The sequence below is a fragment of the Argentina silus genome (genome assembly GCF_951799395.1).
Source record: "Argentina silus genome assembly, chromosome: 8".
Lineage (NCBI taxonomy): Eukaryota > Metazoa > Chordata > Actinopteri > Argentiniformes > Argentinidae > Argentina > Argentina silus.
The window spans coordinates 13,224,397-13,250,728 of NC_139662.1; the positions used below are offsets into that span (position 1 = coordinate 13,224,397).

Here is a 26,332-nt window from a genome sequence, read left to right on the forward strand (position 1 = left end):
TTGCAGATTAAATAGTGTTTGAGCCCTGACATTGTAAACTGCTATGTAATTTAAGATGTTCTATTATCCTATAATCTTTGTAGCCACAGATGTGTGCATGTCAAGACAATAAATGCAGCACTGCTTGCCAGGGGATTATACCCAGTATGTTGTCTGATGTTGTGCAGGTATCATCGGGGGCTTGACCAGCGTCATCACTTCTACGGTGGAGGGGGTAAAGACAGAAGGAGGGGTCAGCGGCTTCTTCTCAGGCCTGGGGAAAGGCCTCGTCGGCACGGTAACCAAGCCTGTGGCCGGAGCTCTGGACTTTGCCTCAGAGACGGCTCAGACAGTCCGAGACATGGCCAGCCTCAGCAACCACAGGTACGTCAAACCCCACAGGGAGGCGGCACAATACCACACCTGCCGACCAAAAGCCGAGGTGTTACCATGCAATTATGGCATACAGTTGTTTTTTCACCATAATGCTAATTCTGGCCTCCATTGTGACTGTAGTGTAACCAGTAGTGTCATGCTGAGTTCCAAATCGATCCCCTGGCCAGATCTGGGAGGATCTGTGGATCAGGGAGAATTATGCAGTATGGAAAAAATGCCACAAGAACAAGGGGGATATATGACACCATGCTTAGGGTCAGGGGACTGGATCTCAGTTTGTCAACCTTGATAGTCTGGCGCCTGCTCCTTAGGAAGTCCAGGATCCAGTGGCAGATAGCAGAATTGAGTGAATTTTGTGTGACCCTCTTGTGCTCAGAGAGCTTGCGTCGCAAAGTCAAGTCAACCCACCAGATGCGTTTGTACAGTTGGTCAGAGTTTAAAAGGTCTGTGGTTGAGCGACGGTAGTGCGACGGTAGTGCAACGGTACCGCCACGGCAATAGTGAGTCAACTTCCCTTTTTCACACTTTTTATTTTTGGCATTTCACCTTGGCAAAACAACCACCAGGGGGCATTGTTGAGCATTCTAATGGATAGGTAATGTGTGATGATGTTATCATTAAAGACATCATAATAGCGAGCAAAGAGGAGAGCACACCCCAGACCGCACCTTTTGGCCAGCCCCGGTAACTTTTCAGTTAAATCCGTGGACTACCTTCAAATACATGCAAAGCTATAAGAAGCAAATAAGCACTACACTTTTTGGTAACTTTTCAGTCATACGTTTGAATAATTGTGGAATTATAAGTATGGGCACTATATCATTCATGGGGGACAACATGTTTACTGTACACTTGTTTTAAGTGATTATTTGGAGGGAACACCAATAATGTCAGCACTGTCAGTAATTTATTCCAACAGAAGGATGGATCTTTTCAAACATCCTTCACAGCTCTTGTCAGCACCTTGTGGTGGTTTTTGGCATAACTTCACATGACTTCACAACTTGTGTCTGCTGCACTAATGGTATTGAGGAAGTCCACTGTTGCGAAGGCAGTATGAACCTCTTAAACCCTGGCCACTGTAAATGCCACCTGCCATTTTTTAGACCCGGGTGCTCGCCTACCGGGCGCCAAAGGGAACAGCCACTCTCTACTTGCAAGCAATGGTCAGCCCCCAAACCCCTGCCCGATCACTCCGCTCTTCCACCTCGGCTGGCCGCCTGGCACCACCGCCTCTACATGGATGCAGCAGCCACACTACTCGGTCATGGCTTTTCACTGTCCTGACGCCCCGCTGGTGGAACGAGCTTCCCACTGCTGTCATGACTGCAGAGTCACTACCAATCTTCCACCGGAGATTGAAGACCCATCTCTTCAGGCTACATCTTAACGGTCCCTCCTGAAGACCTCTTCACACCCACTACCCTCCTGTACAAGTTTCTCTCCTGTTAATAAAAAATGCTTCTAGCATTGTGACTGCCAATGACCCCTGGTCTGAGCATTGATTACTTTATCTTATGATGACTGATGGATAGATGATTCACTTACTTAAACAAATGTATTTGTTGTAAGTCGCTTTGGATAAAGGCGTCTGCTAAATGCCATAAATGTAAATGTTGCGTGGGCTCAGCATAGGGAGTGCCGCAGGTCATGCCACTCTCCAATTAGAGTCTATAACGGTCCAGGTAATGATCCGAGCAGCCAGTCCTCTTAGCTCTTTAACTCCTGCTCACTTGGCTAAGGTCCTTTCAGAGAGGTGCCCCTGACGCTGTCACCCTCCCACTTTCACTGGGTTTAAAGCCAGGCCACGTGGCTGGGATTTTATGATCAGTTGGTCACATTACACAGGGGTGTCTGTCTGTCTGCCATTTGTTTGGTATTTGCGTAGTGTGGATGTGTTAGGCTAGAAAGGCAGAGTGGGTTGTTCGTTTCTGGGTCAACCTAATGAGTTAAGGTGCGTGTGTGCAGCCAAAGCGAAGGGACCTGCTGTTTAAATGTTTTTCAGCGAGTGAGGCACTTTGAGGGAAGATGGTGGGAGGGAATGGAGGGAGGGTGGGGGCAGCCGAAGCGTGCCTGCCACAGTGTGTCGAAGAGTTCAGCCAGAGTTCACCCCCAGAGAATGTGCCGGAATCACAGGTCACAGTGGACACTGTCTGACCATGCAATCACACCCACTCAATAATACACTCCCAGGTAGAGATTACACACACACACACACATACACACATGTATTTGTTATAGTCGTAATACACTGGAGATGTCATTGATGATATACTGTACAAGACACTGCTTACTACTCGTATTCAGAAGTCAGTTCATAGCTCTGTAACAAACTATTTGTTGTTGTATTTTCACCTTAGCTTTGGTCACAAGGTCTTGAGATAAATGAAGGGAAAGAGAGGACTAATTCATATATAGAAACAATAATGCTATCCAATATTTTTGCTCAGATGCCACTTTTAATAGTGACAAAGTTTCAATCCAAGATGGATCTTTGTCAGGCCTGGATTTAAACATTATCCCTCTTAAACAAGGTATTGGTGCAATATAATGTGTAGTGGTGTAGTATTTCCTGCTATTATGCTGAGTTTTTCACCCAGCATCTTATAATGAGACGTGCGCATGACCAGGTTTCTTTCTACCTCATAACATTATCTCCTTGAACACATAGCTCTACCCTCACGTCCTCAAAGAGCGCTCGGATCATATCTCCGAGATTACAAACAGCACACAAACAACAATTCAATGAGAAGCAGACTTGTGGGTTTGTCTGCACTCTCCCTGCTTTCCTGCCCTGCCTGTGAACTCTCCCTCCCGTCTTTCACCCGCCCCCCCCCCCCCCCCCCGCCCCCCCCAACACACACACACACACACACACACACACACACACACTCACTCTTCTACCCTGGCTTCCCTCAGTCCTGGCAGTCCACCAGAGCCAGCTCAATTACAATCTCCAAACAAAGGGGGAGAGAAGCTCTCCCCCCACCCCTCCTAACCCATCGGCCCATCATCAACCCAGGCACTCCCTCACTGCACTGCCATAAGGAGAAACAGAATGTTAGAGCCATGGTGTTTACTTTGGGGAAATATAGAGTAGGCCTATTTTCTGTAATGAGTTGACTAAGTCATGAAGAAAACTGTATTTCACAACATTTTTATTTTTTTCTATACAGTGCCCTCTCAGTATTGGAAGGAGGAAGCATTTTGTCTTCCTTTAACTCTATACTCCAACTGTTTGTATTTGAAATCCAACAATTACTGTGATGTTAGAGTAGAGATTATCAGCATTAATTCAATGTTTTCTTTTTTCAGATTGGTTTCACCATTTAGAAATTAACTATTTCAGGGAACCAGTAGTATTGGAAAATTGGCTTGACAGGTGTTTCTGGTTAGTCAGGTGTGTTCCACCACGTCATTTGTGCAGGCGTAAGAGAGCTGTCAATGTCTAGTATTAATTCTAGCCTTCCTTTGGAGTCTGCTATTGGTGTCTGTCAAGACCAAAGAGAGGTCACTGCAAGTCAAGGAAGCCATTATTGGGCTGAGATATCAGTAAGAAACTATCATAAACATATCCAAAACCTTAGGCTTGCCAACAACAGTTTAGAACAAAAGAAGAAAAACATTGGTGAGCTCAGCAATGCTCACCACGATTAAGAAAACCCCCAAAATGACTGTCCCACAGGCCGGATTACAGTTTGCTGAAAAGTACATAAAAGAGTCTGCAGAGTTCTAGATAAAGGTCTTGTGGAACTGCCCAAAATCCCCAGCAATACCGCCTGATCTCTGAAATATGGTGGAGGGGGTGTTATGGTTTGGTCATGTATGGCTGGACAATGAAATGAGAGGAATGTTGAATTTGTCAGCAGCACTTGAGAAACACCAGACATGCAAATAAGCGTCTCACCCGCAAGCCGTCTCATCTCATCTACCAATTCACAAGGAATGTGTTTTAGCTTGACTTCCTGGTGCCTGTTCATGTTACAGAACGCTCAGACCCAAATTAATATTTTATGACACGTTCTGTCATGTAGAATCATGGAATGATGTCAGCTCTTTGCATACAGATGGAGCCAAATATATATTGCGTGTGGCGATGCAGCAATCGTGTGTGCTTCATTCGTGCCTCTGCGAAGCGTCAGAGTGATTTGAGGCAGGCTAAAACTGACCTTGTGCACACTGACCTCAGTTGCTAGATGGCGCTTGTAAGTTGCCCTTGGGCTGGTTTTCTAGAACTAATGCAATGATGGAGTTTGTAGGCCTATTTTGTAGGCCTATCCCACAAACTTGAAATTCAAATGTGAACATTCAGTTCCTATTTTAGCAGTTGTATTTTAATATTCTGGCTTATCTGACTTGTGTTCATGCCGTTCTGTCTGTCTGGGCTATCATTTGTCAGGGAAGATGCCAAGATTGCATTCATTTTGCAATGTAAACTATTATTATTATTGTTGTTGTTGTTTAATAATAGTAATGCATTAAATATAGGCTAGCGCTTTTCTAAGACCTAAAAATGCTTTACAAAAAGAAGTGAACAATATTATAAAATTCTCATATGAGATTGCATCAATACTGTATGTGTGTTTGCCTTATCAAGGGCAAAAGCATGATTTGTGAAATAGACATTTTGCTAGAGACATACTGCAATAACACACTTTACTTTTACACTTGATCAGGAACTGTTCCGACATTGTTTCTGGCAACACATGGCTATACATTTGATCGTCATGGCTATAATAAGGAACAAACATTTGATTAGGGTTCTTCACACGTTTCCCACCCAAGACAGATTTGATTATTTAGGTACTGTAACTGCATGATAGCCCATTACAGAACAATACAGAATGTTTCGTGTATGCATCAATCGATTATTTGGGCAAAATCAAGGAATGGGGTGTTTTTGACACTTGAAAATCTAATTAATAAACAAATGTCTACAATCCCATATCGTATCGCTGCCCAGTGCCCAAAATACACCAGCTTTATCAAAAAAGAGAAACATACAAATTATTATTATGCATAATTTCATTAGTATTGTGGTTGACAGGGATGAAAATGTTGAGGGTGGCCTCAAGGTGGGGGTTACGGTTCATTCATGAAATTCGCCAGCCAGTAGTCAATCCATGTGGGAGGTTCAGCCACACGGCTCAAGTGAGGTCATTATCAAACGAGCCTGATCTTTTAACCAGCTCTTTTTGGTGAATGTTCGCAAATCTGAAGAGACGTTTTTTTTGGGGGGGGGTGGGGTTTGGGACGAAAAATTAACACAAGACTGTAATTATTCTAATCTGCATAACCGCATAGTCATTACTTTCCATGCACATGTGTACTGTTTTTCTTTTTGGTAGGACATCAGCCGAGTCCAGTTAAAACAAATGTAGCCTAATCCAATTTTACAGTTTTTATAATACACGTAGGCTATTGCTAAATAATGTTATTGTCATATTAAGAAAAAGATTATTGAATTCCACTGAACACATTTAAGCAACAGATGTGCACAAGGACCAATCAGAAGTCAAAATTACGCGAAATGGGCTGATTTTAATGAGGAGCCGTTTGGGAGCCGAATAAACAGTTATTTTAGGTGAACAGAGATGAATGATCTGGCTCACTGAAAAGACTCGGAATGCCAATCACTAGACACACACATCTGACAGCCAGAGGGAGAGGGAAGGCAATCAATATGTCTTTGGCTATGTAGGGGTAGAGAGACACTCATAAGTGTGTGGCTTGAGAGCTAGCCATCTTATCAAATTGGATTTCAAACAGAATTTGAAATCAGTTCAAGAAAGCTTGGGTGCATTGTCAAGACTTTGGTCATAGACTGCTGATTCCAGTGAGATAAGCGATTTCTCAGAGCCAAAGACGCTCATTCTTTGGTGGGCAAAGGGGGTACTGTAATAGGTGCTCCCATGCCTGAAAGCATTTAATACTATACAGATCTTTCATTTAACATTTTACAAAAAACTAAAAAAAGCATTGTTTCTGTTCAGTCATTCTTTGTTTGTTGTTATTCCAGTCATCCATATTTGTAAATGGTGTCACATCCATAGATGTACAGTAGATGTAGATGAAGTGTTTCATAATATGTAAATAGAGTATAATTTATAGCATTACATGTGTCAATCATAATAAGAAAATAACCATGAAATAATGGGGACTCATCATCATAACATGTTATTCTTCCTTTGACCTTAAACCCTTTTCCATTGTGGAAAAATATCTAAAGAGTATTTCTCATGAGTGCAGGTTTTTTCCTTCTTAAATGTGCACCCGAATAAGTTGTCAGCATAAATTGAGCATGAAGAATAACTATAAAAATACTAGCAGTTACATAGGCAACTACAAATGACTCGCTGGATAAGGGCAGTAAGACAGTTAACATTTGTTTTACATTTTATTAACAATACGGTTTATTGAGTATTATTTCTCTCAATGCTAATATCTATGCTGATCGATATGTTGTTTCTCATTTCGAATTACAGTATACATATTTTCAGTTTGTTGGATTTCTAGAAGAAATTCTTTCAAATTGAGGCTGTGCTACCTCAGTTTTTCAATAAAGATGCTCATCTGCCCTGTTATTGTTACCATGATATCAAGTCAACATACCAAGGATATATCAGTCAAGATAACAGTTATATTTGAGTTTGGCAGAGAGGGATTGCCCGCACAACGTATGTGCACATCAGAGATGTAGTCGAAAAACCTCCTTAATGCAAGTCTGAGTCAAGACCAGTACCAAGGGGTACATGAAAGGGTTGAAGACCCTTTTTGTAAAGATATTGACTTGATACAATCCAAGAAAGAACTGTAAGCATTTGTGGTACACTGATTTAAAAACAATGTGGTCAAAATAATTAATTTAATGTGAAAGTTTCTCCTGGACACTTGTCACATGACCAGACCTCGCTACTCTTTATCTCCTTTGCAGTACGCCAGTAGAGTACATACAGTACACCCATTTGCTCCTCTCAGATCAGCATTAAGGGCCAACAGGTAGAAGCTAGGGCTGGGTTTGGGATTGGGCAGCGAGTGGAGCAGTGCTGTTTGTTTGTGCTGGGCCACTGACAGACAGACAGCAGACTGGCCGGCCTCCAGGCCCCCTGAGCCTGACCCACAGGTGAACCCTCCTGGCCAGTCGTGGAGCCGGCCTGTCTCTCCCTGGCCACTCACAAGCCTCCAACGCTTTTAACATGCTGGAGTTAACGTATACAAGCAGTCCAAGTTGGAACCAGCTTCCCTGATGGGATTCACATCTGCATTAGGACCATTTTGCCACTTTGCACTTTGCCTGTGGCTCTCGATGGCGCCTGACCCCCCCCCCCCCCCCCCCCCAACCTCAACCCTCCCTCTCTCTTGCACGGCCAGCCAGTCTAGCCCTCACACATTAGTCCTCCTGGCTCTCTGGCTGCCCAAACGTCCACCTTTAGCAGCACTCCTACAGCTGCAGACAGCTTGGAATCTGTCTCTTCACAGAGAGGCAAACCCCCCGCTGCCCGAGTAGCACATCAGAGCCCAGCACAGTGCTGTCTATGTCAACCCTACCGGAGCCCATCGGGCCCTAATCAAAAGACTGCAGCCCGGGGTTCAGATGTAAGCCAGATGTGGGAATTCCAGGGCCAACTGACGTTAGTGGACAGGCGAAAGAGCAGAGGGGTTGAAGGAGAGAGAGGGGAGGGAGGAGACCTTTGTTAAGGCCTTGCACCACCTGGGCTAACAGGATTTTGGACGCTTAAAAACATATTCACTCAGCTTCATAGTATGATAATGTAATAGAATTATTGATATTGACATTAGTATACAATAGTGGTAGGCTACCTGAGCTGATAAACCAAAGTACAGTCCTCATTTATATTTGAGCCCCAATTCAGAAGATTTTGACAGGACTCTCAACATACAACAAGTTCAACGTCAGGAATTTATACATTTGAAGTTCCATGCAGAAACAGACAGGGAGGGATATTTATTCTGCTTCCACACTCGCAACTGTTTCTGGTGTAGCAGGTTCAATGACTGACGCTGACGGGTACTTGACGGATTGTGCATGCTGCATTCGGGTGTAGCTCTGCTGTAAAGCAGGCTGCCCCGGAGCATGTCAACCTCTTCACCTCCTAGCAACCCTGTACAGACCTGGTTACTTAAGCCCCTGTCTGTCACACACCACGGTTGACACTGCTTAGGCACTACTTTGGCAGCTACCATAAACTATCTTGTTGACACCCTGTTAACCTGCTGCATTTGGCTGCTACTGTATGTTGATGTGCTGTGTGTTGACGGTCCTGTCCTGTGTCCCCCCAGGCTGAGTGTGCAGCGTGTGAGGAAGCCACGCTGCTGTAAGGGACCCCAGGGCCTGCTGCCCCGCTTCTCCTCCTCCCAGGCCGATGGTCAGGAGCAGCTCTTCCACCTCACCGACAACATCCACTCCGAGTTGTGAGTCTGACCTATTTTACTTTACTTCACTTTACTTTATTCTACTTTACCTTACAGTACATTCAGGAATATTAGTTGCTAAGTGTTGCTCAAATTGTGTGTGTTTGTTGCTCTCATTTAGACTTAGTTCACTCAAATTACAAAATGACATATTTGTTTCCTTACCTTGTTAGCAGTCTATAGAGAAGGATAGAGTGCAATCCACTCTTTATTTATTTATGTAGCCACAGCCAAAATCCACTTATATTAGCATTTCCTAAAAAAACAAACAATGGAAGTCAGTATACCCTAAATTAGCTTTTAACTCATTTAGTGCAGAGGGTGAATAAAGTCGCCCAAATTATGATGCTTCATTTTGTAGCCGATCAAAGTATTGTTGCTAGGTACTGTAAATACCACATAAAACACTATAAGTGGTGAATTATTGGGCAGTTAGTGAGTTAAGAGACTTTGGGATGATTTTGCATGACATTTCAAGTATGTTAATACATTTTCCATGATATAGCTGAAAAGTTGTCCATAGAAATCAAATATGACCAGGGCTCTGTTGTGGACAAAGCGCCACTCTCTCTCTCTCTCTCTCTCTCTCTCTCTCTCACCCTCACCCTCCACTCCCCCCTGCTGAGCATTTTGTCATCTCCCAGGCTAATAAATCCTCTCAGGCAGCCTCCCCTGTCACTATCCCTGGCCTCTGAGCTTTAAGGTGTGAACTAGCCAATTACTCAGCTTAGTCTCTGACCTGGCCCTGTGTTCAGCCTTCCACGGGCCTGGAGTCGCACATTGTTTGTTTATGCTGCCGCGTTTGTGTGTGCCCATGTGTTCACATGCGCGCGCTCACGCGTGTCTGAGTGAGTGTGTCAGGACACACGTGCCTGAGTGTGTGTGAGAATTCCCCCAAACGATTCTGTCTCTCTTTTACAAGTGATAAAGTATGTATCTCTCTTTCTCTTTTTTTTCTCTCTCTCTCCCTCCCTAGCTTCATCGCTGTGGAGCCCATAGACACCTACTGCGTGCTGATCTCCTCCAAAGTCGTCTACTTCCTGAAGCCCGGGGAACTGGTGGACCGCGAGGCCATCTTCCTAGAGGTCAAGTACGATGACCTCTACCACTGCCTTGTCTCAAAGGACCATGGGAAGGTGTACGTGCAGCTCACCAAAAAGGCGGAGAGCACCAGTAGTGGCGTTGCTATGCCAGGCCCCTCCCACCAGAAACCCATGGTAAGACTCAATACACCAAAACGCAGTTCTTGCTCAAAGGGCTTTTCCTTGTTTACAATGAGAAACTCACATCATCTGGTACAAATTTGTAGCATCCACTGAGGTGATGCATGGCAGCCATTTTGTGCCAGAATGCCTACCAACAATGACAGTGTCTCGGTGAGAAGTTTATCATGATGATGAGGCAGCTATGTAGTAGTCTTTGTAAACCCATCATAAGACTGGCATAGATGCTTCACAAATCATTTGTAAGTAATATGAATTAGGCTATGAATCATTTTGGAACCATCTGTTTAGGGTTTCATTAAGCTCTTATATTTAGAGGGACATGCTTTAGTTTTTCAATTGCAACGGGAAAAAAGCTTAATTTTTGAAATTGTGCATATTACTGAAATATTACACATTTTCATACTTTGCCACAAAGTGCAATCACTGTCATTTTCCTCCATAGGTCCACGTGAAGAGTGAGAATCTTGCTGTCAAAATCTCTCAAGAAGTAAACTATGCCAAGAGCCTTTACTACGAACAGCAGCTCATGCTGCCACCCAATGAAAATGAAGATTACTTGTTGTTGGACTCATAACAAAGTCTTCATAAAGGCAACACCTTGTTGTTCTTATTCTTCACTGAAAGTGGCGTTGCCCGTCATTTTTTGTGAAGATAAACAGTCAGACAGTATTGTATGACGATGTCCCTGATCACAAGAAAATCTGTTCCCCTAAGGAGGTGTTATGCTTTATCCCTGTCCTAGATGGCCAGTCTGCAAGTTTTCAACCTCCCTTAAGACAACTAACCGAGTGCAAAGTGAGTGGCCATCTTGAACTGACATATCATAAATGAATAGTTTAGGTGCTTTGGGTTGGAATGATGCAGCTTTGTGTGAAGAGAACCCTTCTTTGGTCACTCGGTTGTGGAACTCAACATAGTTTCAAGGGACACCCCAAGAAGGACAGGTTTAAACAATGAAAATATGCAAACAAGTGTTTTATCACACTCTGTATATTTAGAACATAATAAGATGACAGTTTATTTTATTTTACAAAAATGTTTATAAGACTACTATAGCGTACGTCAATAGATGTACACATCCAGGTAGTGTTGTATATGTTTGTGAATAGACACTTATGTATATATAGCTACATACCAATATAACACTTTCCAGCTATGTACATATTGATGGTGGAAAAACAAGAGAATTACGGAGGTTGATATGAAGTGAAATGCTGTACAAAACTGCCTTTAAAACTGTCTTTATTTTGTGTAAAAAATATATTTTTTCTGGTTGGAGTTGCTGAACTAATTGCACTGATACTAGGGTGGGACACACTAGGAGCCTCCCACCCATTCACTACACAGGGAAGCAGTCACAGGAGCTACCACTCAAGTCTCTAGCCTTTTACAATCATGGGCCCCAGTCTGGTTTCGGTCAACTTTTTATTTAATGACTTTTTACCAGTGCCCATTTTAACCAATTTTCTCCTTAGAGCTAAGGTAGTTGGAATGCGTTCCTCGAACCAGCTCGCGGTCGAAAAATATTTATATGCATGTTCAATTGCATTTATTTATTTCAAATACTGGAGGTGTGTTTGATTTAGCGAGGTTTGCAATTTTGAAGCCTCGTCTCCTCCGGGCTTTGATCTTTGAGCTACTCATCCTGGTAAAACTCCTTTGCATCTCTGTGATTCAAAGAGAAAATAGAACGAAAATTCCCAGGAGGTACTTTTCAGTCAGTTACCTCTTCAAACGAATCATGGTGTCATGGAAGTAGGGCCCCAAATGGAAACAGGGTTTTAAAATTCATGGATATTCATATTTGGATTTGGTCAGCTAAAGCTAAAGTTTAATTTAGTTTAATCACTTTTCTTTGCCGTCGTTACCAACCACTACCAAGGTACTGTAGATAACAAAAACAATGCTGAAGAAGAGGAATTTAGTGGGAACGTATGTGGAGAAGGGAAGCAAAGAGGATTAGATGAAGGGAATCCTTTGCTGGCAGAAGTTATCACAAACGGAAGGGAGAGGTTTTTTTTTACCAGACTACCACTTTTGGGACAACCTGGCAAGCGCAAGTATTTGAAAACAGACTATTTTGACCCCGATCTGCTTTGGGGATCTTCCTTGATCAGTTGGGCCTTTCACCTAAGCTTGTGATGGGTGAAGGACTTGAGCTTTGACCGTGTAGAGGGAGAGAGTGAACTGACGACTTATTGCTTAAAATAAAGCACTACAACTGCAGTTACTTAATATATGTGTGTATGTGTGTGTTTGTTTGTTTTTTTAAAGAAAAAGTATGATTTCCTAATACTGTGGATATTTTCAGGGTCATTCCATGTCATTCCATATTTTTAGAAACAGATAAGATAAGTATTCCTGCATCATTATTATGTAGAAATATAGTTTAATCTCTGAGAAAATATATAATTGATTGTATCCAAATTGGCCATTTCATTTTGTGGGATTCATATAATATTAGTATGGAATATCAGTTCTCTATGTCTGACAAGTAATATGAAGCTGTGGCTTGGAGTTTTGTTTCTTCATACTATGTAGTGTATTTCTGGTTAATCTGGAGGTTGCCCTGTTCAAAGGTATTAGTCAACCAGATTATGTCCACTAGATTGCACTTTCCTTTTGTATTTTTTTATTAGACAGTAAAGGAGGTTTGAGGGACGGGGTTATAGAGAAGAGGGATCAAAGTATAGACAGTGGCGAAATCGAGAGTCGATCTTCAGTTGAGGAGAATGTCATTGGCAAGCAGGGAATGTTAGCGCTACACCACGGTTTTGCTTGATGACACATTTTGAGAAGGTTCTGTATCAGCTTCTTGGAGCTGCTGTATGGAGGAGAAAAAAAAAAAAAAGGTCAAGAATTTCTTCGGGCCTTAAGAGTAGAGAATTTGAAATTGAAAATCTTAGTCTAGTTCAGTCAGGAACACTTGTGTCTTTAGTATAACCATTTATTTAATATAAAATGGTTATACAATTAGACTTGGAGCCTGGGAGTTATAAACGACTACATGAGTATTACATGGCAGGGAGTCCATACATCTATCAACCCCCCCGGTAGATTCAGACAGAGCAGAGCCAAATCAGGTGGAGCCTGGGGGTGGTACTGACCATTTAAATAGGCCTGACTTTGAGTGTCCTGCCTGAACTAAGCTCGTTCCATTTGTTGCACTGTGACTGCCTTCAGTCTCCATGTATACCCAACACTGGTGTAGAAGACCCTGCAGTCCTCGGCCCCAGCCCCTCCATCTCTCCTCTTGATTGGCAGGGCAGTGGAGGCAGGGGGTGGCCCCCTGGCTGGGGGGCTGGGCCAGGCCTCATTTATCTCCCTCCCTCCAACCCTGCCCTCTGCCTGCTGATGGATGAGTCTCCATGCCAACAAGGCAAAGGGTTCTTAAGTACTTTTAAGTAGTATTAGTCTAAAGTATTTACAGCTTCCTACAGTACATACGTATTGGAAAGAGGAAGCATTTGTCTTCTTTTAGCTCTATACTCCAAGAGTTTGGATTTGAAATCAAACAATTATGTTGGGGTCAAAGTAGAGATTCTCACCTTTTAATTCAATGTTTCTTTTTAGGAAGTACAACAGTTCCCCTATTTCAGGGCTCTAAAAGTATTGGAAAAGTCATATAATGTCCAAATAAAGTACTTGTTTAGTATTTGGTCGACAATCCTTTGCATGCAATAACTGCCTGAAGTCTGTTACCCATTGACCCCAACAGACACTGGGTACTGTATATTCTCTGGTGATGCTCTGACAGGCCTGTACTGCAGCCACCTTCAGTTGTTGTTTGTTTTGAGGTAGTTTTGCTTAAAATATGATCATCAGGAAATTAAATGCATGTTCAATTGGATTTAAATCTGACCTCAACTAATGGTTTGCACCTTGCAGTGAAGCCTTTGTAGTTTGGCTGTTGCTGATTCTGCTGATGGTAGTCTCATTCACACCTACCTCCTGGAGAGTGCTCCTGATCGGTGGAACATTTGTTTTGTGTTTTTTCTTAAATATGTTGAGCATTCTTTGGTCATCCATTGTAGAAGTCTTTCTTGGCCTACCAGCCCGTTTGCGATTGCTGAACTCACCAGTGCTTTCTTTCTTTTTTAATGATAAATACAAACTGTTCATTTTGGTAAGTCTAAGGTTGTGGCTGTTTCTGATAGATTTTTCAGATATTTCAGCCTCATAATGGCTTTCTTAACTTTCAGTGACACCTTTTTGCTCCATTTTGACAAGACACCAATCGCAGACTCCAAAGGCAAATGCAAAGCCTTGAATCAATACTAGACATTTACAGCTATCTTATGCCACCACAAATGATGTGACAAAACACACCTGACTAACCAGAAATACCTGTCAAGCCAAATTTCCAGAAGTATGCCCTGAAATATGGGGACTATGATTAAAAGGGTTGTAATTTCTAAATGGTGAAACCAATCTGAAAAAAGATTATTATCATTAAAGCTGAGAATCTCTACTTTAACCTCATAGTTGATGGTGTTGAAGTTGATGGTGTTTGATTTAAAATCCAAACTGTTACAGAATAGAGCTAAAGAAGACCAAATGCTTCCTCTTTCTAATACTGGACACTGAAATGCTGAAAACTTTACATAACCCCCAATGCATGTAACCTAAACCAGGTTGGGCCAGTAGATTTCAGCGTTACGGGCCTGGTCGGGCCAGTGAGAAAAAAAGTTAACTTTGGAACCTGGTGTGGTAAGTAATCAGTTGAATGTTGAATCAGGTGTGTTTGTGTAGCGTAGATCAAAATTGTACATACTCTAGGTCCCCCCAGGAATGGATTGTATCCCTTCTCACATCCTACTCTATGTCGAGCTTTCACCCATATTGAATAATTAATATTATTACTATTTACTCTTAAGGGGGTTTAGCAGAATAAGTGGTTTTGTGAGGTATGGGATCCATTGGGCCCCTACAGCGATCTTACAGTCAGAAATGATTCCTGGAATTGTAAAACAACTTTTTAAAGCCAGCCCAATCAAATCCATTTTGCCATGTATAATTGGACACAGGCTCTGAGCGTCTACTGGGATTCCAGAAGCCTTGCGAATAACAAACAAAAACACATATAAAGCTAGTATAATTACCCAGATTAGTGTTAGGATTTCATATCCAACTTATCTTAACATCTCCGGTATGGCAAGAAAGGCTGTGTGTTTCCATGTGTTATGAAGGGTTCAATACCACTCACCCACCTGTGTGTAATGCAATAAATGGGCATTTGAAATGTAATCAGTCTCAATACATTTTTTACAGATGTTTCATTAAGCTGCCAATGTCATCAAAATGTGTGTTGTTTTTGAGAGAGAGAGAGAAGAGAGCTGCCAGCTTCCACTCCACCCGAGTGTCCTCTCAGGGAGCTACCCAGGGTGAAGAGTTCAGCACGCGGGGAGCCGTCTATCCAACCACCTCCTTGAATCCAGCTGCTATTTGGCTAACCTTGCTCTGAACTCGCCCCCTGAGATTTTAGCTGTCTTCTCAAACACACACACACACACACACACACACACAGTACTGTAGGTTGGGCTGTTCATAGTCCTCCATTTTGAGTTTGTTTTATCAAAATAAATAATGACATTGTCTTTGTGTAGCAGCAATTATTTTAACAAGTTTCAGATGGTAAGAGGACATCTTAACATCCGTTTCTACTGACCATTTTGAGTTCATTTCAAATGTGCCACATAAGCAGATATTACCAAGACTGAGGGACAATAAGAAAGCCCCAGGTGTCATTTTCCATTTGGCAAACTACTATAGATAGATAAAGAGCTGGAGAGAGATACCAGTTTGGGAACAGCTGTACCAGTGCCAGGTTTTGAAATGGAGGAGGTTCTAGCTGAACGTTTCCTGCAAAAACCCAACATTTATTTTACGTTGGGGTACATGATCTCCCATTTGTGCCTTATGAATGTGACATTGTTGACTGTACAGTATTACATGTTCCCTGAAGCCATTTGTCTCTGGCTCCCAATGGAGAGACCTTCTCTGGTATGCTTTCCTACAGAGCAGAGAGAGTGTTATGACAACCCTCACAAAGTGAACAATGAGCTCACAATTGGCAGGGCCGTAACATAGGAATGTTGACCATGAGAAGGCTGGAAGCTTTGGCAGGCATGAACAAGAGGACTGGATCCCACAAACCCTCTTCTGTCTACACACACACACAATCATACAAGAATTTAATATTGCATTTCATTCAATATCACTTTTGCAGCTGAGCAGCTCTTTATTTTGCGGTACTCTTTCCATTTGCCTGATATCAGGAAATTATGTGATAACAATGGGTATCTTTTGGTACTTCAAAAAACATTCAGCAGAAATGGTGACTACATGTTTCCAAGTGGTGCTTGTGAGAATAGATATCGAAGAAACGCATAATTAATAGGTTAATTATTGTGCAATTATCATTTTAACATGTATTTCTAGGTAAATACCTGTACCATAAAATAAATGGCTACACATATCGGCAAACAAGACTTGACACATACTCAAAGATACTGTCAAATGGCAAAAACAATGTATACCAATGTATTAACCAATGACTAGGCTGGTAATTTTACCACCCGTTCTTTTCCATGACAGGAAAAAAAGTGAATACCCCATGAAATCCCAAATCACAGCTTTTTCTACTCTTGTAGCCTGAGTCTGAAGTATGCATCAATCTTATCTCATAAGTACCATTAGTAAGACAGTAGGCGGTAAATGCACCATAGTGGTAAACATGGTTCAGTTCTGATTACCACTCCATCTGCTGTTAGTCGATGAACCAGCATGGTTGCATAGAAATCAAGTGAGGGGCATTCCAACCGGGCAGCCACAATGCCAATATTCAATTCCAGATTCGGCTTTTGGTGGAGACTCCAGCATCAATGTGCAGTGACTCCAGTACCTATCGTTCATAAGGTCTCTGCAGCCTTGGCAGTGCCCAACTCAGTATGGCCAGCTGCGGTATTGTTGTTTTAGCTGAGCCACCAAGATTGTGTTTCTGATGCGGATGTGGGCTTGTGTCCTACTGGCACCAAGCCTAGCCTCTCCTATGTCCGTCCGTTGAAGGTGTCCATACAGGTGTAGCACCCTGAGAAGCGATGAATCTCCTCCAGAGCCACCTGGGGCAGGAAACTGGGAGGCGAGGAGAACAACGTTCACAACCATTGAGGACATACTCAAAAGCTTGATGCAGAGGTAAAATACTGGAGCTTCATATGGCTAAAAACTAAGCTAAAACTATTTGAGTTAGAACTATGTACATGGGTAAATAAATTGGCTGTAGCTTAATATGGCTAACAACTGAACTATTTATAAAAGTATGAGATTTAATAAATGGACAAATTAATATAGAAACTAAATAGAAAAAAATATATAATTATTATTTGTTTAAATGTGAAAAAAGGCATGGTATGTCCCAACAAAAGATTTAACTTACAGAGCTAAATTCAAACGTGGGATCTGTGTTGGTAAATGATGCGTGACAACCCCACCCTACCTCTTGAGTATGACAAGAGCGCGCATGGTCCAGGGTAGGTAAACGAACGACGTGTTGGTCCTGACTGCGTCTACAGTCCTCTGGGCCACCAGCTCAGGATTCAGCGGGGGGAAGAGATGAGGGAATCTGGAAGGATGCACACAACTTCAGTTCACCTCTACAGTGCATGGGTCACGATAAGATTTCAATGTTCAAACATAACAACCTTCAACATAATCAACGTATCATACTCGTGGTCTCTGACACCAACTCTGTCTCTACCCTTGTGCTCTTTGACTTGAGTGCTGCGTTTGATACAGTTGATCAACAAGTTCTATTACAGAGACTGGAGAAACTTGTGTGAATCTGTGGGTCTGCTCTGTCTTGGTTTAAATATTATTTCACTAACAGATACCAATTTGTACATCATCGGTGGTGATTAATCTGAACATTGTACTGTCAATTATGGTGTTCCACAAGGCTCTGTTTTGGGACCACTACTTCTTTCCCTACATATGCGACCCCTAGGTAATTTAATCCATCATCATGGTGTAAATTTTCATTGCAATGCAGATGATATGCAACTTTACGTTGCGATGAAACCTGGCATGCCACTAACTATCTTGTCCTATGTGACTGACATTAAATTATGGATTGCAAATAACTTCCTCGTCCTTAACTCCGATAAAACTGAATCAATACAGTAACAAATCTTGGATTATTATTGACTCTGACCTTACATTGGACGCTCACGTTAAGAGCACATGCAGAAAGCTAATTTACACCTACCCAATATTGCAAAAATAAGAAATTCTCTTTCACTACAGGATGCTGAAAAATGGATTTACGCATCAAGACTTGATTACTGCAATGTGCTTTTATCTGGCTCCTCCAACGCAGCTATAAGTAGTCTGTAACTAGTCCAAAAGTAACTAGTCCAGCTTTTTTCTTTTTTTTATCGCCACTTGGTTTTTATATTATGTAGAGTGTGTTGAGACCTTGGTGAAAATGCACTTTTAAAAAAATCAACTTGAAACTTGAAGTGGCCATATCACTAATATTTAAAAAAAACGAAAGGATCCTGCTGACTGTGCATCCTATCCCCCCATATCTCTCCTAAATGTTAAGACTATTTCAGCATGGTTAGAGAAACCCCTTCCTGAAATAATTAAGAGTGGACTGGCTTCATTAAAAGACAAAGATATTTGCCTTTGTCTATAGATTTGTTTTATGGATTCATCTTCTTTATACCTCCCCTCAAGCTTTTGTTTGCATTTAGGGTTTTATCTCTGTATTTTTCCCATTGACACAGGGGATTCAACAGTGATGCCCTCTTTCCCCTCTCTTCTTTGTTCTTGAAATTGAGCCTCGCTTTTAAGGCATCCCCTATATATATATATATATATATATATATATGCAGCCATGGATGGGGCCCCCTCACCTTACTCTCATGCCCTGGAACATGTCTGTGTTGGTATGGAAGGGGAGTATGGTGGTGCAGCCCACCCCGGGGCAGTCCAGCAGACCCAGGGTCAGGCTCTCCATGTAAGCTAGGGTGGAGGCCTTGGAGGTGCAGTAGTCGATGGCCCCCGGGATGGAGGACAGGGACAGGATGGAGTTGATGCAGACCACGTGGCCATGGCAGAGCTCCAGCATGCGAGGCAGGAACGCTTTGGTGGTCTGGAGAGAGGGGGGGGGGGGGGGGAGAGTGAGAGAGAGAGGAACAGGGAGGGTTAGAGAAACACAGTTTGGCTTGGCTATTCCCTAGCTGGTCCTTCACTTCACAGGAAGGGAGATAGAGCGCGAAAGAAAGACAGGGGAAGTGAAAAAAGATTCTTCAGCTCAGTTTGAAGAATCATTTTGGGTTCCATGTAGAACTTTCCATAGAATCTATCAGAGTTGGAACCCAATCACAATTTAGCAAGTCTCAAGTCTTAACCTTTAAGTCTCGAGTCAAGTCCCAAGTAATAATGAGCGAGTCTCATGTCAAGTCCCAAATTCCAGAGCTCAGGTCACGTCAAGTCCCAAGTTCCAGAGCTCAGGTCACGTCAAGTTTCAAGTCCCTCATTTTGGGTTTCAAGTCCTCAAGTCAATGGTTAAGTGTCATATACTAATTTCAATAAAAAATTTAAATTCTGGTTATATTTTCTGTTTTCCAGCCCTACTAATACGTTGGCCTACATAATAAACTTCACATTTATTTTTTGTATTAATATTACGAAAAGAAAGGCCATCCAAATGATGATTTACAGCTAGTTTTGATAGTATGGCTAATATTTGACTGAATTAAATCTTCAATTAGAATTGAGTGTTGTTGTTTTTCCCCCACCCACTAGATGCACGTTGAGAGCAATGGAGCTATGGTTGAGAGGTCTTTGGTTGGCTGAGAATAGACATTTGCTAAAACTTGCAGATTAAGCGCTAAAACATAATAGGACAGCCCCCTCCAAAAACATGTGGTCAGGACTATGTGGAGATCTTGCCGATATGGAAAAAAATACTGCTATAATACAGCATAGAGAGCAAAAAAATATATATTTAATATCATATCGCCCTGGTCTTGTCTCATACTGTAACTTGAAATATACTGTATTTTGCCTTTACTTTCTAATTCTTTCTTTTCTTCCCATTTGTATCCTACTGCTCACAATCATTCTAATGTGAGTGTGTATTTCTTGTATACTTAGTGCAGATTAGTTTGTATTGTAATACACTATTGTCTTTTCATGTAATTGCTCTTAAATTCAAATGTATGTTCAGTGTAATAAGGGAATTTAACTGCGAGGAAGGTCTTTCGAGTCTCTCAAGTCATACAGCTCAAGTTCAAGTTAAGTGTCTTTGTATAGTTTGTATAGTCAAGTCTGAAGTTGGTCTAACTGGTGAGTCGAGTCCACCTCTCTGGAATCTACTGAATATGGAATCTATATGGATAACCCTTTCCACAGATGGTTATATATGGAACCCAAAAAGGTTCGACATGGAGAAAGGAGTTGATGAAAGGGGTTCTTACGCAGGGACAGCAAAGAACACTTTTGGAACACTTTTTTCCAAAAGTGCATAGCAACAGATCTCCTCCTCCAACCTCCTCTCTGCAACTTACCCAGAATTGCCCTAGAGTGTTGATGTGTTGAGTTTTCATCAGGGCATCATCGTCGCTGTCCATCAGACTCTTCCCATGAACCACAGCCGCGTTATTAACAAGAATGGTAACATCACCCACCTAAAGAGATCAAAAACACTTGTATAATTCATATAAATGTAAAACTGTACAAACCGTAATCAAACATGTTTTTATCTGTTATTTGACAACAACTTGCTGTCCTCTGCTGTTAATTTGCATTGTCATGTAAAAAACGTTATCTACATACCTTCACTCATCAAATTGAAAGGCTGATAAGTGAGCCATAATCAAGTGTGTATCTGCAGAATTGAGGTAAGCTGATACACTGTCTCATAAGCGCTGCGAAAGATGTGCATAAGATCTAAATGTCAACCTTTGAAAGTCTAGTGGGATTGTGTAAGGACATTCTCAATGCAGTCATTTGTTTGGTTTCTTAATTGTACTAGATAAAGAACTTGTTCATTTTGGGTGGGGCTATTCTGAGGGGATCTCTGGATTTTTCTACCTTCTCTCGGACCAACTTGGCCTGCATGTACACCTCCTCGCGGTTGGCAACATCACACAGGAAATAGTGGCACTCTGTGGTTCCTGTAAGTGAGATCTCTTCACAGGTCTCTTTCAGACACCTCTCAGTGCGGCCCCACAGGATCACCTGATGAGAGAGATGGGAGTCAGAGGTCAGTCCATTGGCCCTAGAGTGGAGACTGAGGCTCTGTTCCAATACTATTGAAATGTATTCCCTTCTCCCTTACTTCCTTGAATTAACCACTTATCTGACCAGGTTGGATTAGTGGAATATGTAGTTCATGCAATGCAGGTTGTGCTAGAATAACATTGTTTAATGCTGTTGTAAGACAATCTGAGTAGCTGCTCCATCCCCATGCATACACACACACACACACACACACACACACACACAGACATACACACACACACACACACACACACACACAAACAAACAAACACTCAAACACATGAAAATAGGGCAACTCATGAGTCATGTAATCTCTGTGTTTTGCTTAGACAAACTGTCTGTGTACAGTATGTGTGTACGTGCGTGTGTGTGTGCATGTGTGCGAGGTTAGTCCACACGTACAGACACCAGTCAGGTAACAGTTAAGCCACGTGTGCCGCAAGGCTCCTGGCCCCAGTGTTGTCTCAGGGACACTATCAGGACCTTTGTATATAATCAGTATATTATATTAGTATCTGTGACATTTTTGCATTGTGCCATAACAATCCCTGCAAAGAGATCTACAATAATAACAAAGCATTAGGAAAGCTCTTGATCCTTTTGCCAAATAGCCAAATGTGTTGTGTTTTAGTAAGATAAATACATTTCATTAGTCAAATTATGCATGTGTTTTGGAACCAGTACATCAAGACAAACTATGTCAGCGTAACTAATCTATTCTGAGTGAACATCTTTTCACAGTTGTTTTAGATGGCCTGTTATGATGATGAATTGCTCAACAAGGAGACATTGGCTGGAGATTTAAGCCGCCACAGATATTAGCTCTTTGATTTGGAGTTAGGGTGGGAATTCTAGAGAACACGATCAGTCTCCAGAGAAGCACTGATAACCCTTGATGGCTGGCTACTGTCCAGACACACACGCACACACACACGCACACGCACACACACACACACACACACACACACGTCCACTGCTGCTCCTTATACAGGCTGCACAATACCAGTTATATCATAATCACCCCATGAAAAAAAGAAGCTGGCTGACCTGTCTATGAACCAGGCATGCTCTGAGTCTCTGATAACCAATCTGCAAGGCGTGTGTGTGAGGAGATCGACACTGCAGCCACACACACACACACACACACACACACACACACACACACACACACACACACACACACACACACACACACACAGAGGTATAACCTCGTACAGTATGTTAATGTACATGACACTTATTGCTGTAATTGGTAGGGAAGACCGGGTTAGGTTTACTCCCTATTGGGAAATGTTTTCCTTATTGGGAAAAGTACAGTAGTTTTTGAGGGTTCAACTTTTTTTTATCTATAGTATTTTTCATCTGCTGGTTAAAGGTTAAAGCATTGAAACCTATAATTTCAAGCACGTTTTATGTTCCGAAAAAAAATCAACTTCAATCCTAATTTAAGGTTGCTGCTAGCGCAGCCGCTCAACGTCTACGCTTCACGCACGCTGGTGTAGTAGACCTGTAGCAAGACTGATAATTAATCCAATAAGCACTACACGTTCCGCTAACTTTTCGGTCATGTCTAATTAATTGTCACCAATTCACACAAGGAGTTTTGCGCTACATCATTCGTGGTGGACAACATGTTTACTGTGCACTTGTTAGCTTTGACCTTGTTGAGCTTTGAGAACTGTGTTTGTGTCTCACAATTAGAAATGTGAAGGGGAAGTAAGGAACACACAACTAAGCACCTGCACCCAAATCAGCCAGGGGTAAAGAGAGAGGTAGGAGAATTATAAGAATATTTGTTTTTGGCACAAATCTAGCCTAATGTTTATGTGTGTGCATGCATATGCTGTTTTTAAACTTGTCTGTTGTTTTTTTTGCTGTGTTACGCGCTTTGACTCAGCTTGCATGCTTAATCTGCATGTGTTAAGCATGGTGACTTAATACATACACTCACTGAGCACTTTGTAGGAACACTATACTAATACTGGGTAAGGACCTCCCTTTGCTCTCAAAACAGCCTTAATTATTCGTGGCATTGATTCCACAAGATGTTGGAAACATTCCTTTGAGGTTCTGGTCCATTATGACATGATTGCATCACGCAATTCCTGCAGATTTTTCAGGTGCACTTTCAAGCTGTGAATCTCCCGTTCTACCACATCCCAAAGGTGTTCTATTGGATTTAGATCCCGTGACTGGGAAGGCCACTGAAGAACACGGAACTCATTGTCATGTTCATGAAACCAGTTTGAGACGACTTTTGCTTTGTGACATGGTGCATTATCATGCTAGAAGTAGCCACTAGAAGATGGGTAAATTGTGGCCATGAAGGGATGCACATGGTCAGCAACAATACTCAAATAGGCTGTGGCATTCAAGCGATGATTGATTGGTATTAAGGGGCCTAAAGTGTGCCAAGAAAGCATTCCCCACACCATTACACCACCTCCACCATGAGAAGGTGTACAGGTGTTCCTAATAAAGTGTTGGGTGAGTGTATATTGTCTAGTAACCGACAGTAGCAGTCAGTAGCACAGATATATTTCCTCTTAAAGCAGCTATCAGTAATTTCTGCATGCAGGGTCACCAACAAAATGTAAACAATGAGAAAATGCATTTTAACATGCGAATAGCACTAGTTTTCTATTACTTGGCAGTTGTGCTTAAGTAATTACATTCAATGAGAGCAGCATTACTTTTTCAAAACATTATGAAATATTTAAATAAATCACAGATAACTGCTCTTAAGAAATGTGTAAAGTGTGCAGTGAAGTTGATAAGGAATGACTGTAACACACAGACAGTCTACCTTCTTTGCCCCATGCTTTGCAAACTCCTTCGCCAGATGCCGACCGATGCCTCTTCCTCCGCCGGTTATCAGCACCACCTCTCCGCGTAGGTCTTTCCGTCTGCTTGGAAGCAACAGTCCCAAGCTTGCCCGCAATATGCAGACGATGATGCGTAAGGGGAAAAGCACAGCTTGCCCCAACTGATTCAAATCCATTACGTCTTTGAGTGTGTTGTAAGTGCCAGAACAAAAGTCAATATCCACAAAGAGCTGCCTCTTAAAAAAATAAATTGTTTGAATGCCAGATGTTGGAAGTCCAAGTATCGTACTCCAGCCTTTACCCCGCTACAAGCGTATTGATTCTCATCACACCAGGTGGAATATCAAAAGGTTCAATCTGAATGTGCTTTATGTTAAACAACCATGCAGTCCTCTGAGTGCGGGTGAATGAAAAGGGGGTTTATATAGACCATTATTCGTGACTGACATCGTAAATGATAGGGAATATCGCCCCTCCAACTTCACTGTGAGTGGCTGTAGCGCTTATCTTTTCTCCACCCAGTAAAGCTTGGATAAAGTAGCAGGGAGAAACGTAATCGGGTTGAATTATCTTCTTTACAATCGCCCTGGTTATGAACTGCCATTAGGCACAATCTGGGATTTGTTCTGCTGTGCAAAGGTCTTTTCAATTTATGATATATGTTACCCATTGATTCTCAAAGAATATGACTTATAAATGCGTTGCTAGTAGGTTACTGTGTTTTACACCATGATAACTCAAAATATAAGTTGTTTTATTTCATTGTAAAAAATATCTTTGTAAACAAATACATGTATAACTTTGAAATATATATAACAATTAATTTAAAAATGGTCACATTTCCCCAGCCCCATCTCTCAACTTTTTACCAAAACAAGTAGTGAGCCAGCCTTGGCTGAAAACCAAATGAAGGATTGCACATTTTGTGGGATTTGTGTACAATCGTCATATCTCTTGGCTATAATGATTATCGTATAATTAAGGTAAGGTAGTAAGGTAAAGTAAGGTAACTAAGGATGGGTGAATATCATATAATGCTCCATATAGAAATAGATTTCATATTACTGATCCAAGTGCATGCAGATGGGTGAGATGAGGTGTTTGACAAGATATTCAACATATAGCCTAATTACATGACAATTACCCCATTTTGAACGGTCTTGTCTGATTGTAGGCTATTGATGTATTCTACGGCTACTGTCCAAATAATGTATCTGAGATCAGGTCTGTTGTCTATCTCTAATCACTACGATTTATAAATAGAGTGCTAGCGCCCCCACTTGATTTTAGTCCAGGCACTACACCCTAATAGTTTAGTTTTTTTCTTGAAAGACGTCACTCTGTTTAATAAATTGAGAGATATGGATGTGGCCGGGGATACCAGTCTGGGATATATGCATTGCATTTAGAGTGTCATCGGAAAGGGTCTGAATACTTATGTACATGAGGTATTTCTGTATTTCAATTTGAATAAATTTAATTGAAATTTAAAAAAAAAAACGTGTTTTCACTTTGTCATTCTGGTGTATTGTGTGTGGATTGATGGCAAATTCTTTTAATTTAATCCATTTTAAATTGAGTCTATAACACAACAAAAATGTGTAAAAAGTGAAGGGGTCTGAATACTTTCTGAAGGCACTGTGTGAATCAGATCTTGTTTTGATTTAATATGTTGGTAAAATAAATTGAGATTAATATTCAAGTACTGCAAGGACAGCAGCACTTCAATATATATTCAAATTTTATTGCGAGCATATCAGCAAATAAAAAATACATTTCAAGGGTGTTTTCAACCAAACGGCAATATTTACCACCATATTATTTAGTTTATTCCTAATTCAAGGAATCGGTGACCATGATATGTCAAAACATGTAATGTGTATTGACTTAAAATAACATGAAAATGGGAAAAAGTGTCTAATGCGGGCCCGCCCACACAATCTCACTATGGTTGATAAAAACATCAAACATGCATTGGCAATCGACAGGATAAGAAAACCTTACTGCTACAATAAATTGACCACAACGTTTTGAAATATTTTTCAAACTCCATTGAATGGTGACAAGGTAAAAAAGGAAGATGCTATCCATCAAGAACTGTATTCTATATTTATTTATTTTTGTTCCCATCTTGGAATAAACAGGCAGTTCATTTACAGCTACGGTTTCAATTTTATTTGT

At 41.6% G+C, this 26,332-nt stretch overlaps 2 protein-coding genes across 3 annotated transcripts in view; one reads left to right on the forward strand and one right to left on the reverse strand.

The window, feature by feature from the left end:
- Positions 1-12,273, forward strand: part of vps13d (vacuolar protein sorting 13 homolog D) — a 58,547-nt gene extending 46,274 nt beyond the window's left edge. Inside the window, exons 66-69 of the mRNA XM_083675424.1 lie at positions 168-363; positions 8,677-8,808; positions 9,785-10,025; positions 10,477-12,273. Coding sequence (XP_083531550.1) covers positions 168-363; positions 8,677-8,808; positions 9,785-10,025; positions 10,477-10,608 — 701 coding nt within the window. The 3' untranslated portion in view covers positions 10,609-12,273. The remainder of the gene's footprint in view (positions 1-167; positions 364-8,676; positions 8,809-9,784; positions 10,026-10,476) is intronic.
- Positions 12,274-16,275: 4,002 nt separating this feature from the next.
- On the reverse strand, positions 16,276-24,377 carry dhrs3a (dehydrogenase/reductase (SDR family) member 3a). 2 transcript variants are annotated; one of them, XM_083674433.1, is made up of 6 exons: positions 24,133-24,377; positions 21,138-21,284; positions 20,612-20,731; positions 18,953-19,191; positions 17,533-17,658; positions 16,276-17,168 (listed from the first exon to the last, which is right to left on the reverse strand). In XM_083674433.1, exons 1-6 carry the CDS (start codon positions 24,325-24,327, stop codon positions 17,084-17,086), a joined length of 912 nt encoding a protein of 303 aa, XP_083530559.1. In that variant the 5' UTR covers positions 24,328-24,377; the 3' UTR covers positions 16,276-17,083. The 2 variants fall into 2 exon arrangements, 1 of the variants encoding a protein (XP_083530559.1); XR_014554337.1 differs by having other exon boundaries at positions 17,153-17,168; positions 17,473-17,658.
- Between the last annotated feature and the right edge of the window lie 1,955 nt (positions 24,378-26,332).

What these genes read in the sequence shown, in the direction of transcription:
- dhrs3a (XM_083674433.1), bottom strand. Translation starts at nt 24,327, where the DNA reads ATGGATTTGAATCAGTTGGGGCAAGCTGTGCTTTTCCCCTTACGCATC. An exon ending in CCAAGTTGGTCCGAGAGAAG is followed by an intron (nt 20,732 to 21,137) that starts GTAGAAAAATCC and finishes TGATCTCTTTAG; the next exon opens with GTGGGTGATGTTACCATTCT. An exon ending in GCTCTTGTCATACTCAAGAG is followed by an intron (nt 17,169 to 17,532) that starts GTAGGGTGGGGT and finishes CTCGCCTCCCAG; the next exon opens with TTTCCTGCCCCAGGTGGCTC.